At 48.6% G+C, this 13,946-nt stretch overlaps 1 protein-coding gene across 1 annotated transcript; it reads left to right on the top strand.

The window, feature by feature from the left end:
- Positions 1-2,211: 2,211 nt before the first annotated feature.
- LOC123150044 (exosome complex component RRP4 homolog) lies at positions 2,212-8,638 on the top strand. The gene is made up of 7 exons (XM_044569841.1): positions 2,212-2,517; positions 2,621-2,722; positions 3,125-3,170; positions 3,591-3,680; positions 5,706-5,771; positions 7,485-7,553; positions 8,057-8,638. Exons 1-7 carry the CDS (start codon positions 2,363-2,365, stop codon positions 8,477-8,479), a joined length of 951 nt encoding a protein of 316 aa, XP_044425776.1. The 5' UTR covers positions 2,212-2,362; the 3' UTR covers positions 8,480-8,638.
- Positions 8,639-13,946: the final 5,308 nt, after the last annotated feature.

The raw sequence follows: 13,946 nt of genomic DNA, 5'->3' as shown, positions 1-13,946 counted from the left end.
CCGAAGAAGCAGCCGTTAGGTGTTTCAAACAAGCCGTCGGGAACCGCAGTGCCCACGCACTCGAGGCCAGCACTCGATCCAGACGCACTCTGCTGTAACTTCCTCCCCTAACTTTCTTTTCAAAAGTCCAAAAGTTGCCCTGGTAGCCCAAGTCTTCCAACATGCAAACATCGACCGCTTCTCTGAACCCCTGGATTTGAGCATTACTTCGTTCTCCAATACCATCCTGCTCATCCGCACGTAAAACCTCGTTAAAATCACCCACACACACCCAAGGAAGAGGACTCAAATTTGCTATCCCTTTCATTACGTCCCAGGTTCGGTATCGCATGTGGGTTTGCGCCTCCCCATAGATAACAGTAGCTCTCATGGTTCCTCATCCGGAGCTGTAACCGAGCAATCAATATGATAGTCAGAGTAGCCCAAAACTTCAACTTTTATTGGATTATTCCAAAACATTCCGAGGCCCCACTACGGCCCCTGCTACTAACATCATAAGCATTATCAAAACCAAGACTACTAGCTAGTTTTTCTACCCGAGCTCTCTCTAGCTGTGTTTCTACAATACAAAGTAGGGTAGGAGCAAGTTTCTCCGCTAGACCGCGAAGCTCTCGAACTGTCGCAGCCTTGCCCACGCCACGACAGTTCCAGCTGAGGATACTCATTGTGCCCGGCGGTGCTCCCCTTGGAAGCCCGCCGATGTTGCTTCTAAATTCTTTCCTCCCTTCCTGTTGTTGCCCAGGTCTTGGTCTTGCTGCTCCCCTGATGATGTTTTTGGCCTTTTCAAATCTTGCTTGGGTGGGGGGCTCATGGCTGTCTGTGGCGCTTGGAGCATCAACACTTTCCCCCCACCCGTGTTCGCCTCATGGGACGACGCCACAGTTGAGCTCTGGGCAGTCCTTTTCCTGTTCTGTTCCCCGTCCGTCATGGCCGCATCATCGGTCCTCAGTGGTTCACCATTGTCTCCCCTCGAGTTGGTGTTACGACTGCTCTTCCTCTCTCTATTCCTTGCTCCTCCTGGCCCCGGTCCTGCTCCACGGAACCACGACGCCTTCAGGTTTTTGAATACCAGCGCGGATGGTGGATGGACCCCGTCTCCATGCTCCTTGTAGAGATGGCCAAGTTTCCCGCATACGGCACACCAATCCGGGAGGCGCTCGTACTTAACACGGAACAACATCCTCTTTTCTCCAATTCTGAGTGACACTGTGTTCTTCAGGGGCTGATTCACGTCGATCTTGACTCTGACTCTAAAGAAATTCCCCTCGAAGTCATGTGAGGCGGGTTCAGCATACACTAGTTCACCAATCTTGGTTGCCAGCGAGGGCATCTGAGCAATGTATCCATCTGGGAAATCATGGATTTGAGCCCATATCTCCAGCTTGTCCAGATTTATTGTTGACGGCTTCGTGAACCCATCATACTCAGCGATCACCACCGCATCACCCCTAAACGCCCATGGCCCTTCCTGCATCACACGTTCCCAATCCCCTAAGCACGAGAACTGCAGGGTGTATAGATTGTCCTCCAGGGGACGGATGTTCACTTTCTGCGCCAGATCCCATGCAGCCCGCATGTTTTTGTAGAACCAGAATTGACTATAGGGTTTATCATTGTGAACCCTAGCGATCGCCATCCACCGAGTCGCCTCCGGCGGAACCGATTTCTGATCTACCACCACATCATCAAGGTCCTCCTCAGAGAGCCCCAACTCTTTCATCATCGCCTCCAGATCGTCTTGGGAGCCGGATCCCGAAGCCTCTGTCGCCATACTTGATCCCTAGCCCGAAGAAAATACTCCGCCGGGCCCTGTTCCGAACCCCAGCCGCCCCTCTAAACCGGTAACAACCCGTCCAAGATCGGGTAGCAGTGCCAGGACTGCCCCTTAGTCGATCCGAGACAGAGAGATCACCAGCTTGGATGGGGGAGGGAAGAGAAATCTCAACGCCGGCCTAGAACGCCGCCGAGAGGAGAGGAACCCTAACTAGAGGGAAGAGGTGTGTCCAAACTCAATTCTCGTTGGCGTAGCTCGTTGCTGATATGCAAATCAGATGACCCGCCTCATCGGGCGGCTGGGGCGCGATCAGCCAAAACTTTGGGCCGGCGCGCCTGCGCCTAGTACTGCCCAATAGTCTTTTTTAGGCTTGCGTTACTGTTCTGGCCCAGTTTGGCCCGGAAGCCCAGTTTGGTTCCATGTTACTGGCCCGGCTCAACCTAGTGGCTTTCCAGCGACGGTGGTGGGTGGACCGGGCAGGTTTTACTAGGGTTTTTGCTAGTTTCCGCCGTCGATCGCCGCCGACCCCCGCCGCCCGCCGACGCATCCCTCCTTCTCCTTGAGCGCTCCCGGCACAGCGTACGGGCCATGAGAGACCTCCACCTCCCGCTGAACCAGACCCAGAGGGTCCGCCTCGAGGCCGCGCTCCACGAGCTCCAGACCCTCGCCCCCGCGGCCGCGTCCGCCGCCGCCGTCACCGTCGCGGACAACATCCCCGTCAACCACGAGGACAACATCCTCAAGTAATACTTTCCCGTCTCCTCCCCTCTCTATCCGTTCCCCACTCGTGCTTGGTGATGGACGACGGATTGATTTTTTGGTTGGGCGTGTATTTTTGGTGTGCAGAGGGCATGGTACCACGGACCAGGATGGGGAGGTGGTGGCGACGCTGTGCGGCGTCGTGGAGCGGGTCAACAAGCTCGTCTACGTGCGGACGCTCCGGGCGAGGTATTACCCCCCTGCCTTCCTTCTTTTCGCTGCTGCGTCAGTTTCCAGCAAATGCCATTTCTGTGTTCCTGCTGGATAATCCTTGCAATGCTGTGGCGTTGCTATTGTACTGAGTATAACGGTGTGCCTATGAATGAATTAGCGGATTCGGGTTTGACTCGATGAATGGATAAGTGCAGTTTTCATGGTGATTGGTGAGGTACTGTAGTTTCACACTGAAATATTAGTGTGTTGGATTAGAGCTGGGGAGCTTATGATTTGTGCCGGCTTAAACTGTAGGTATCTGGGCTTATTATAGCTTGTTATATTAATTGACTTATCGTAGAGCAGGGAGTAAAGCATTGAGTTTGTAATTAGTTCTGGTACCTGAAAGGCTCATTTTGTTCTCTTCGACCTTATCAGGTATAAGCCAGAGGTTGGTGATATCATAGTTGGCCGTGTCATCGAGGTATGTGCACTTTGTGTCACTCTTTCAACATTCTTCTCATTTCTATGGCATGGTTCCTGCTAGGAATGCATGGCAATGCTCTACAATTTGGCTTAAAGCTTGAGTTTTAAACTATGAGTATCGTTGGACATTGTTAAAAATTGGAAATGTGTTTAGCCAGATCTTTATAGCATATACATGGACCGTGCAATTGGTTCCCCTATATTTTATAGGTTAGTAGATCCACTTATTTGTATGGATCCTGGCACATGTTATTTACTTCTGAATACTTGGCCGTCTGAACAAGGGTGTGGCAAATCTAGCTGTTAGTATAGTCATGCCGTCACAGTGTGATTTATTTTCTGCTTGTTCAGCCCCCATGCAAATAATGCATTTCATTTCTGACCAGTATCAGATACTGTGTTGATTTTTTTGTCCAAGATTGCTCCAAAGCGCTGGCGGTTGGAGATAAACTTTAGTCAAGATGCTGTTTTGATGCTTTCTTCGATGAATTTGCCTGATGGAATTCAGGTATGCTATTCTGCACCTTTACCGTGTGAACGCCCAAAATTATTGCGAAAGGGATATCCTCGCAATAGAATCTGCAAGGCAAATAATACCATGCACTATGTCCACAGATAATTCAACATGCATCAAAGTACCCTCTCTAGCTGACTTAACAGTAAGCTAAGATGGAATTTCATGGTTTGCTGGAAATATTACTTACCTGTCTCTCTCTTATTTTAGAATGTGTTGCATCATGCTAAAACAGACCAGTGACTGTCATCTTTGGTACTCCGTTCTTTTCCTTATGTATGGGTATGGTGTATGATTTGCTAAGCAAGGGTTTGACCAATAATTAGTCTATTAAGATACACTTTGAGTGAGATAAATGTTATATCATTGGATTTGTATTCAAAACTACTCATTGTGTTGTACTCTTTTGATCCATATTAATTGTCGCTGCTTTAGTAAAACTTTCCGTACTCCCTCCGATCCATATTAATTGTCGCTGCTTAACTTTATACTAAAGTTGTACTAAAGCAGCGACAATTAGTTGTACTAAAGCAGCGACAATTAATATGGATCGGAGGGAGTATCACATAAACTACATATTAATTAAAGGGCCCGTGCGTTGCAACGGGAGAAAAACATACCACATGCTCTTAGTCTACAAAAGATGGTCTATAATCTGAGAATCTGTAGTTGCAGCCCGAACAAAGATGGTCTTAGCCTATAAAAGCACAGTTCAAGATTCCACAGGTCCAGGTCTTCTAATTCAACACGGCTTGCATGTAGATTTAATATGTACACAGAAACGGGCTACTTATCATCCATTTATTCATGTCATGTGTGGAATGGGGTGTTGGTACGGGTAAAAGAAAAGACAAGAACAGACGATGATACACACTACGGAGACATGTGTGCATCATGGTCGGTTTCCAGTTCAAGCATCATCAGCTTAGGGCATGTTCAACAGCACTCCCGCTCCTGGCTTCTGCTCCACGACCTCAAGCTCATCTTTGCGCCGCCGTCCTGAGCTCGTCCTTGCTTCACTCTGACGAACGTTGCTCCGGAGCTCCTCATGCCTCCTCTATGCTCGCCCAATGTTGTTCATCAACATTGTCTATCTGATAATTTACCCACCCCTTTGCTAACGGTTCACTTGGTTTGTTGTCTCAACCTGTCTGAAACAAGATGTTGGTGTTGTTCAACGCATTTTTTGTCCTCAAGCCCAGCTGACCAATTCCAATAGATTGCTACATTTGATATGATCTATTTCATCACTATTTATTTCTTGCCATACATGTCGCAGGTACTGGCCCCTATTTCATCACACTATTTATTTCTTGTCATACTTGTCCTCTCTTTTATTTCTTTTATAGGAGAAATAGCGCAACATCCCATCTTTATCGAATCTCCTCTGCGTCCTCTCTTTTATTTCTTTTATAGCACATATTCTATTTTTATCGGGCCTCTCTTTTATTTATTGCCATGTATGTCCTTATTTATTGGGTGTCTCTAGCAAATTTACCTTCAATTCCCGAGGAGGCTTGTTGATTGTCTAGTTGCTGACATATATAAATTGGTGGAATTTCGTTTAAAGCAGGGAGGTGGTACTATTAATTAATATAAGCGAATCCTTATTTTGGACAGAAGTGAAAGCCAGCCCAGCTGGTTCTTTCCTTGCGACCCTAAAGGGGAGGCGTGGGTTCGATCCCTCCACACCACGAATTATTTTTCACTGCAGAAGGGCCGGCCCACGATGGTAGATCGAACGTTTCTTTTTCCTAAATTACGTCATGGAGTGCAGGTTGATTGCACAAAAACGTTAGTTTTTTTTTTTTGCAAAAATGCCTGATGGACCAAACCAAACCAAGAATATCACCTGCCTTTATTAGTAGGGGTATAGGTATAGAATTGTTGGTCAAACCATTGTCTTAACGATTTTCATAATACATCTTATGTTACGAAAGTGAGGGAGTACATTACGTGTCACTATTGATTATTCTAAAATGTTTTTTAATTGATATTTTGTTCCCATCCCAATATTAGAGAAGAAGAACTGCGGTTGATGAGCTTAATATGCGGGCTATATTTGAAGAAAATGATGTTGTCTGCGTAAGTATCACACTCCTTTCCCCTTATCTATGATTGAATTTATGTTTGTTGCTTACATATGTAACACCAAATACGAACGAACAATACTGTCAAATAGTTCAGCTTGTCATATTTCTCCGCACCTGTTCAGTGTTCACCACAAATGCATTTATTAGTCCTGGAGTATTTTCTTCTGCTTCTGTTTGTCATCTTGTTGATATCAGGTTGAGTCATCATTCTCGCTACTACACCATTCGATCAGTGATTGTTCCTGTTTTAATTCAGAACCGTACGACTCAAATTGCATATGAGGCTTTTGGAAACCCTGATCTTTCACTTTGCAAGCAGCAGCAAATTAGTAGATGGGTTTGGCTAGAAGTAGAAGATAGAAGGAATCTTGCAACTGGGTGGACCAATATAATTATTTATGACTAAGTGGTAGGAACAACTGGCAGAAGCATACGGTAGCCAAGATGTGTAGCTGTGGAGGAACTAATAGATGTAAAGCGTACGCTCTAAACAAAATAACAAATAGATGGAAAATATAAGTAATAGCAGATTGGAACTGGTGGTAGTAAATAGATGGAACAGAAGTGAAATCGAGTGTTGCATGGACTAGAAACTGGAAATGGAAAATATAAACAGTGCACAGTGAATAGGATATGAGAAATCACGACAGCGGAAGAGCATACCAAATTTGGTCCTTGCTAATTTCTAGAACAGAGCCAATCTCGCACCCTGGGAATCAACACCAGCACAGCTCTTTGAAAAAACAAACCCAAATATGGGTGCACAGAGCACACAGAGTTTCATGCCATCTACCATGGCTTTTCAGTTTTTTAACTTCTTAAGCGAAACTTGACTGGGCACAACAGGCTTCAGCCCTTCCAATTATACAGGCATCAAAACAACTTGGACCAGAAAGTGTCAAGTGCTTATCGTCTGCGCCGCAGGCATCAAAACACCAGGCTTCAGCCGTTCCCATTCCACCTTGTACCTCACATCAATTTATCTAGGCACTTTTCCACAGCTGGCCTCCCTTGCCTCCTGCTCAGCTTATAGTTTTGGTGGCTCAGAAAAGAATACATGCACAATACTAGGGACGATCACATCAAGAGCTGTCTGCAGAGTTTCAAGGGCGGCAATAACAGTATGGACAGTTGCATCTTTATCCAAGGCTCCCAGCTGATTACGAGTCGCCTTGCTGTGTAGGAATTTTCCTGCTATTTGTATGGCTAATCTTTGTTCACTGCTGATTGTGAATCCTCATGGATTATACTGTTGGACCAGTCTGTTGGTCTCATCTGATGCTGGAATTAATCTGACTGTTGTACAGTCAAAATTAATCTGATTGTTGAGTTATGAAATTTGAGACATCATGTGTCTATTTGGCTGTATGCACCGTTCTTTTTTTTAAAAAAGTTTTCTGTATCTGGTTAGTGGACTACCATGATTAATTAGTTGGTAATCAAGGCATTTTGTTTTCTGACACGCAAGGATTCCTGAATTAGGCATTCTGTGTTTCATTGCCTTCAGTTTATTCATGTATCCAAGCTTCAAGTTTTCTGTGCATTTCATTTTAATGTTTTTCCCCAGGGAAGCTCATGATATCAGAAAGATGGCTTGTCTATGTCCTTTCTCATTTTTTATTGTTCGTCAGCCTCTTTATTGCTTTTTTACTGGATCAGTACTGCAAAATCTGATGCTGCTACTTTGCATGAAATCATTTATCAGGCTGAAGTTCGTGGTTTCCAACATGATGGATCTCTTCATCTACAAGCAAGGAGTCAAAAATATGGAAAGGTAAATGCCAGACCAACTCTTTGTCAGCTACTACTATTATTGCGCAGTGCCCTGCCAGTTTAGGTTACGGTGTTACGTTGCCATTCTATGCGATGAATCTGTTCCTTTCAAAGCCCCCCAGATTAGTTATGCAATATTGTGGAAGTGTTGCCTTTGCAATCTGGCTCTTGTAGTTATTTTGAACTTATTTAATACTCCCTCCGTATCAAAGTTTGTTGACACTAGAGCTCTTGCCATTGTCCTCAGGGAAAAAAATCTGCTACCTCTAATGTGCATGCTAGTTGATGTTGATTACCCTGCGCAGTAATGCAAAGCAAGTAAATGTACTAGTTCTAGACATGTTGTAGTCCTGATACCTTGTATTGTTTGTACTCTTGATTGTGACTTAGATTGATCGATGATTTGTGTTTGACTGCTGGAGTTACAATCTCATTTTTCAGAACCGAAACAATGTTAATGTGTTGATAACTTGTTATTGAATAGCCTTGAGTTTCTTAATGCAGCTTCAGAGAGGTCAATTGCTCACGGTGCCTGCGTATCTGGTAAAACGCCGGAAGCTGCATTTCCATCATCTAGAGCAGTATGACGTGGACCTGATCCTTGGCTGCAACGGTTTCATCTGGGTCGGTGAGCACGTCGTGGTGCGTGAAATTGCTGATTTGAAGGAAGACGAACAGAAGCTGAGCGCCGAAGCGGAGACTTTTACCCCAATAGAAACAAGGAGACACATTTGCCGTCTTGCCAATGCTGTGCGCGTGCTTTCAGCCCTAGGATTCACTCTGACCGTCGAGCTGATAATTCAGACCGCAGAAGCGAGCGTATCATCAAATGTCGAGATAAACGACATGCTCGGGGCCGAATTCTACGTCCAGACGGCGGAGAGAGAGGCTAAGCGTCGAGGTGACCTCCTGGGAAAGAAGAGGTAAATCATCTTGGCCCTGCCTGCCTGGTTTGCTGTAAACTGAAAATGCTGACATGTACGGGATATGTAAAAGGAGGTAATGCATACGACGATTTTGAGATTTTGGAGCTTGCTCCACTCTGTAGTGTGCATGCGTTTTAAGATGGTATTAAGATATCTGTTCTTTTGTTGTGTGCTCGACTTGTTTCCTTAGGTCCATTCAGTAATTTTCAAGGACTGTCCAAGTGTGTAAAGCCCTGACCTAGGCTCTTAGGCCAGCATGTGCGTCTTGTGTGGGCCGGCTGCCTCTAGGCTTTGTTGTGCGACGGAGAGAAAAAGCCCAAAGCCCAGAATATGGTATGGCGTTGCCGCAAATACGTTGGTGCTCCTGTCATATGCATCTGTTTTTACCTGATGTGTGCACGCGCACACACACGTGCAACACCAACCACCACACCCGCATGCCACTGAGATTTCGCTCTAGAAGATGTCAAAAAGAGAGAGAAAATACCCTTAGAATAACCCGGCTCGCGGCAAAAGCGACGCGTGGTAGTGCACACGAGGTGTTAGATAGATGCGTCCTGAAACGACTATATACAAATGGGTGTCAGTATCATGGAGACATGTCCTTGTGGGCGCAACAGTAAGAATACGACGCCAAATTTGTCCTGGCCTTGAACGAGAAGAAGACGCGAAATTTGGTGCGAAGCTCGGTGGTTTACCGAGCTTTCAAGAGGTGATCTGGCGGAACACTTGGTTTACGGCGTACGCCGAAGTGGCCATCCGCCGACCAGATCACGCACCAAAAAAGCATGACCGCTTTTCTTGGAGGTACTAGGTAACTCGGTCAATCATCCGTTGTTGTTGCACTTGCTGCTAATAAAACAGGGAAAATGGGCTGAAATTGGTGGATGACGGATGAGCAATGCTACACTTAGCGCTTGTTTGGATTACCGTTTGTGTCCTGGTCTCAGATACACTTGTCAAAAAAAAAATTGTAAAAAATGACGCTGCTCGTCGTTTCATTTCCGGGTGGAGATCTGTTCTTTTTTTGGGGGGCAATTCAGAGAGCTTTTATTCATATGAGAGCATTCCTAGGACAGTCAGTCAAGAGGTTGGTCACTAGAAAGCTAGGAGTTACATCAAGTCAACAGTTGGTTACATTCAGAGTGCAAGCATGCTTAAGCACAAAGATGCGCCGGTAAGTTCGCTGACCTATTAATATGCTGAATATCAAAGGAAATAAAGTGATTACTAAGCTCTCCAATTGAGCGAGAATTGTGGCGAGTGTTCCAGAGTGTCATTAACTCCGTGCAGTCAACTTCCATTATCACATGCGAGAGTCCTCAAAGGGTGGCGAATAAGACTCCTTCTCGCAGAGAGAAAGCTTCCATGATCAAGGGGTCTGAAATCCCCATATATGGCTTGCACCATGAACCTAGCAAAGCCGAAGAAGAACGTGCGACACCACCTGCTCTGCCCCGTCCCTCGGCAAAGTTCAGTGCTCCATCAGTTGTGATTTTTACAATAGCATCATCAGGTGGTCGCCAGCCGTACCCAGGTAAGATGGCAGCTGCCTTGCGCGGTAGCTGAAGGAGGGCAATAGCCTCCTTAATTGCTTCTGATCGTTGATGTTGGATCCCTCCCCTCTTCGCCGTGTTTGATTCGGTTAGGAGAGTGCCATATTGACCACATGACAATGGTGATCTTAGCTCGGTCATCATCAGAGAAACGGGGATCACATGTGATGTCGCGAGCCCATGAGTCCGGATGGAGTCGGGGAAGACGAATGCCAAACCAAGCACAGGCCTCGTCCCAGAACCGTTGCACATGGGAACAGTGAATGAGGGCGTGCTCCATATCCTCCCTCATCACTAAACAGACTTTGCACCGATTCATTGGTGCAATATGACGATAGTTGAGAGTAGCTTCATCCGGAAGAATCCCATGAAGAACTCTGAGAGGAGATCTGTTCATGGCCGGTAAAATACACATGCAGAATAAATACACCCATATTAGAATACACCGCATCCAAGCGCGGCCTTACAGGCATTTTGTTACAGATTAAAACTTACGGACGGAGGTGGAATAGTTAGACTGAAGGGAGGAGGGTCCCACCCCCTGAAATTCAGGAGGGATAGATGAATTAGACGCCCGCAGGCCTGTTCGTAGGAGAGCTTCGGTAAGAGCAACTCCAATGCACCGACCCAAATGGGTGGCGGATTTTTCCGCCTTTTGTCTGTTTGGTTCGGCCGCCCGCTTGGAGTCCGTCCTCGTGCGCTCAATGGCGGTGACCCATTTTATGTCCGCACGCAAATTTTGAAAAAGACTCGTGGTCATAGATCATGCTAGCGGCCATGTCGTCGCCCGAAGTTCATGTCGGCACCATGCCAGCGCTGGCATACAATGCCAGGGACAAAAAATAGCACACAGTTCAGCCGGTGCACTTGCCAGCGGCCGGCACACATGCCAGCACACAAAAAGGGGCGGGAGAGTTTGACCACGCCATCGCGGCCGTGGTCATGCCAGCACACTTGCCGACATACAAAAAAGGATGCCGCTCGCCACCATAGATCACTCGTCGTCAAACTTAAGCATGTCGGCCTGCATCTTCTCGAATCACGGCCTCTTCCTTGGCGACACGGTGTTGAGATCCACTTTCATGATCCACCTTCATTTGGTATGGCATAAACTTCTTGCGCTCATGGAACTCATGATGGACACGAGTCCAAAAGGTTGATACCTTTTGTTCGGCGCCGGTCTTGGGGTCTTGCCCAATGTCCCTCCAACACTCACAAAGGAGCTTGTCCTCGGCCGCCGTGTATGCCTTGGTCCGCCTACACTTGCGCTTCGTCTTCCTCCCCGGCGGCTTGGTTGGCGAGCTCGTCCTCGAACAAAGGCTCCCCTTCGATGTCCAACTCATCCTCTTCCTCTTGGCCGTAGTCCTCAGGAAACTCGTGGTCGAGTGGGAAGCCGTCCAGGTCCAGGCAGACCTGATCATGCATGAAGGCCACCTGATCTTGATCAAAGGTGGACGGCGCGAACGGCCCTCGGCCGTCCTGGCTTTGTGTCTCTTCAGGATCGTAGCCGCCCCCCGCGGCACCGCCAGCGGTCGTCGCACCACCCTTGAAGATGATGTTTTGCATGTAGTCGTCGTCGCTGGAGGCCGGCATTCTGTCGAACAGGTTGCATGCGCCCGGCAGTACGTCGGCTCATGTGTCGCACACGTTTCCTCACGCCTCCGAATGACGAGCCACTGGCCACCGGTGTGGCGGTGAGGTCGATGGACACGGGTGCGTGCATGGAAGGCACCACCACGCTCACCTCAGGCGAGCACTCCCCGGAGAATCGAGAGGCCTGCGGGTAGACGCGGAAACTGGGCATCGGGGTGCAAGCCGACGCGCGGGGTGAGTCGGGCAGCACCATTCGAGGAAACACCGATGAGCCGGTGCTGGCCGCGACCATGGCGGCATTAACGAGGCCGTGCTGGCCAGGGTTTAACCCTAGGTACATCAGCGCCTCCCTCGTGGCCGCTGCGACGCGGCCGTTGGTGGCCTCCTGCTGCGCGACGGCGGCGATGGCGGCCGCCGCAGTGGCTTCCTCCCCCCACGTCCGCCGTGTGCCTTTGACCTTTTCTCTTCGCCGACTCCCTTGCCCGCTCGTCGGCCGTCAGCTTCTTCTTCGGCTTGGGCGCGACGACGGTCTTGCGGGGTGCACGAGGCTTGCTTTGTCGGAGGGGGTGGCTGTGATGCCGGATGAGGCGAGGGAGGCGAGGCCCGCGGCGGCATCGAGGTCGGTGTCCATGGCGAGCGGCGGGAGCGCGCGCGGGCGGGAGGGTTTTTGGGGAAAATGGAGGGAAATGGTGGAGGGTGCCACCGACCAGCGGGCCAGGGAGAGGAGTAGGCGGGCGCGCGCTCGTCCGTCTCGTGTCTGCACCGACGCAAATCCGGCTCAAAATGGGCCGGGAATGGGTCGGCAGGCGGACGTAAAGCAGACGCCCGTCCGTTTGGGTCGGCGCGTTGGACCGACTTTTCTGTCTGCGCCGACCCAAACGGACGCGTGCGGACGAAATGGGTCTCCGCATTGGAGTTGCTCTAAGCCTTGTCCGTAGGTGGAGCAATTTCGATGATGGGCCATCTGACATGCAGATAGTAGCAGAATGATGATGCGTGGAAGTGCATCTAGTTTGTTTTAACCGTGTCTTCTATTGTTGCTCGAGATATAGTTTGATCCAAATAGTTAGGGCATCTCTAAGGCGGACCCGCATATGTCAGAATCATGTTGTACGGATCACGGAAGCCATCTAACGCGGGTCCTTATCAGTCCACGGGGCAGTCTAGACATGTTTTCTCTCGCAAAATGGAGACAAGCGTGGGGGGGCTTTACGGGAGTCCGAATAGCAGACACGCAGGACTCCGACACCCCTGGCTCACCCAAAACCCCTCTCTGACCCGCAAACCCATCCTTCCCATTTTCCCTCCTTCCTTCTGTAGCTCTTGCCTTCTCCGCCGCTACACCACCCTGGCCGCCACCTGCCGAAACTCGACGTCTTAGTCACCTTCACCATTCCAGCCGGGCTCCATCCCGCCTCTCCTTCGTCGCCGTTCAGCCCATCTCATCCGACCGCTCGGCAGGTACCATCCGCCACTGCTATACTCACCTTGCCCGACAACTGTTCGATGAATTGCCGGAGTTAATAAAAAAGATGCTCCTTCTTATTTCAAGCAATGGATTCCGATTTGGACTACATATACGAGCACTATGTTGAGTCGTCCAACATGGGGGAGTACACGGATGAGATGGCGATGATGTAGGCGGTCCTTGAAGACGTGGAGCGTGCGGAGGAGCATGTTCTCAATTTCAAGAGACTGATCAAGCGTCATTGAGTGCTCAACCGCAACAGGGGGCACAACCATTTTACACTGATGATTGATTACTTTGCCCCTGATGCACTCTTCGCTAACCATTTTCACCGGCATTTTCGGATACGCAAGACTGTTTTTGATCGTTCGTACCATGGCGTCTGGTCCTATGATAACTACTTCATTCTGAAGAAGGATGGCGTGGGAACGATTGGGTTCTCTGGTTACCAGAAGTGTATGCCCGCACTCTGGATGCTTGCATATGGCACGACCGCTGATTCGTGGGGTGAGTACCTACGAATGTTTGAGGGCACATGCGGAGACGCTATGGTCAGGTTCGCAACTGCTGTGGTCGAGGTATTTCGACCTCAATACCTGAGAGAACCAACTGTGCCAGACACTGAGAGGCTCTTGGCAATCTCAGAAGCAAGAGGGTGGCCAGGTTTTCTTGGATCGCTTGACTGCATGCACTGAAAATGGAAGAACTGCCCGAAGGCTTTACAAGGGTAATATTATGGTCATGTTAAGAAGCCCACAATCATTCTTGAAGCAGTTGCATCACATGATCTTTGGATTTGGCATGTCCGGATCTCACAATGACATTAATGTGTTGTGGCGATCATCATTGTT

Source organism: Triticum aestivum, chromosome 7A (genome assembly GCF_018294505.1).
Source record: "Triticum aestivum cultivar Chinese Spring chromosome 7A, IWGSC CS RefSeq v2.1, whole genome shotgun sequence".
In the NCBI taxonomy this organism is placed as follows: Eukaryota; Viridiplantae; Streptophyta; class Magnoliopsida; order Poales; family Poaceae; genus Triticum; species Triticum aestivum.
The sequence above is the reverse complement of the archived record's forward strand: the minus strand, read 5'-3'. Positions and strand labels throughout refer to the sequence as shown.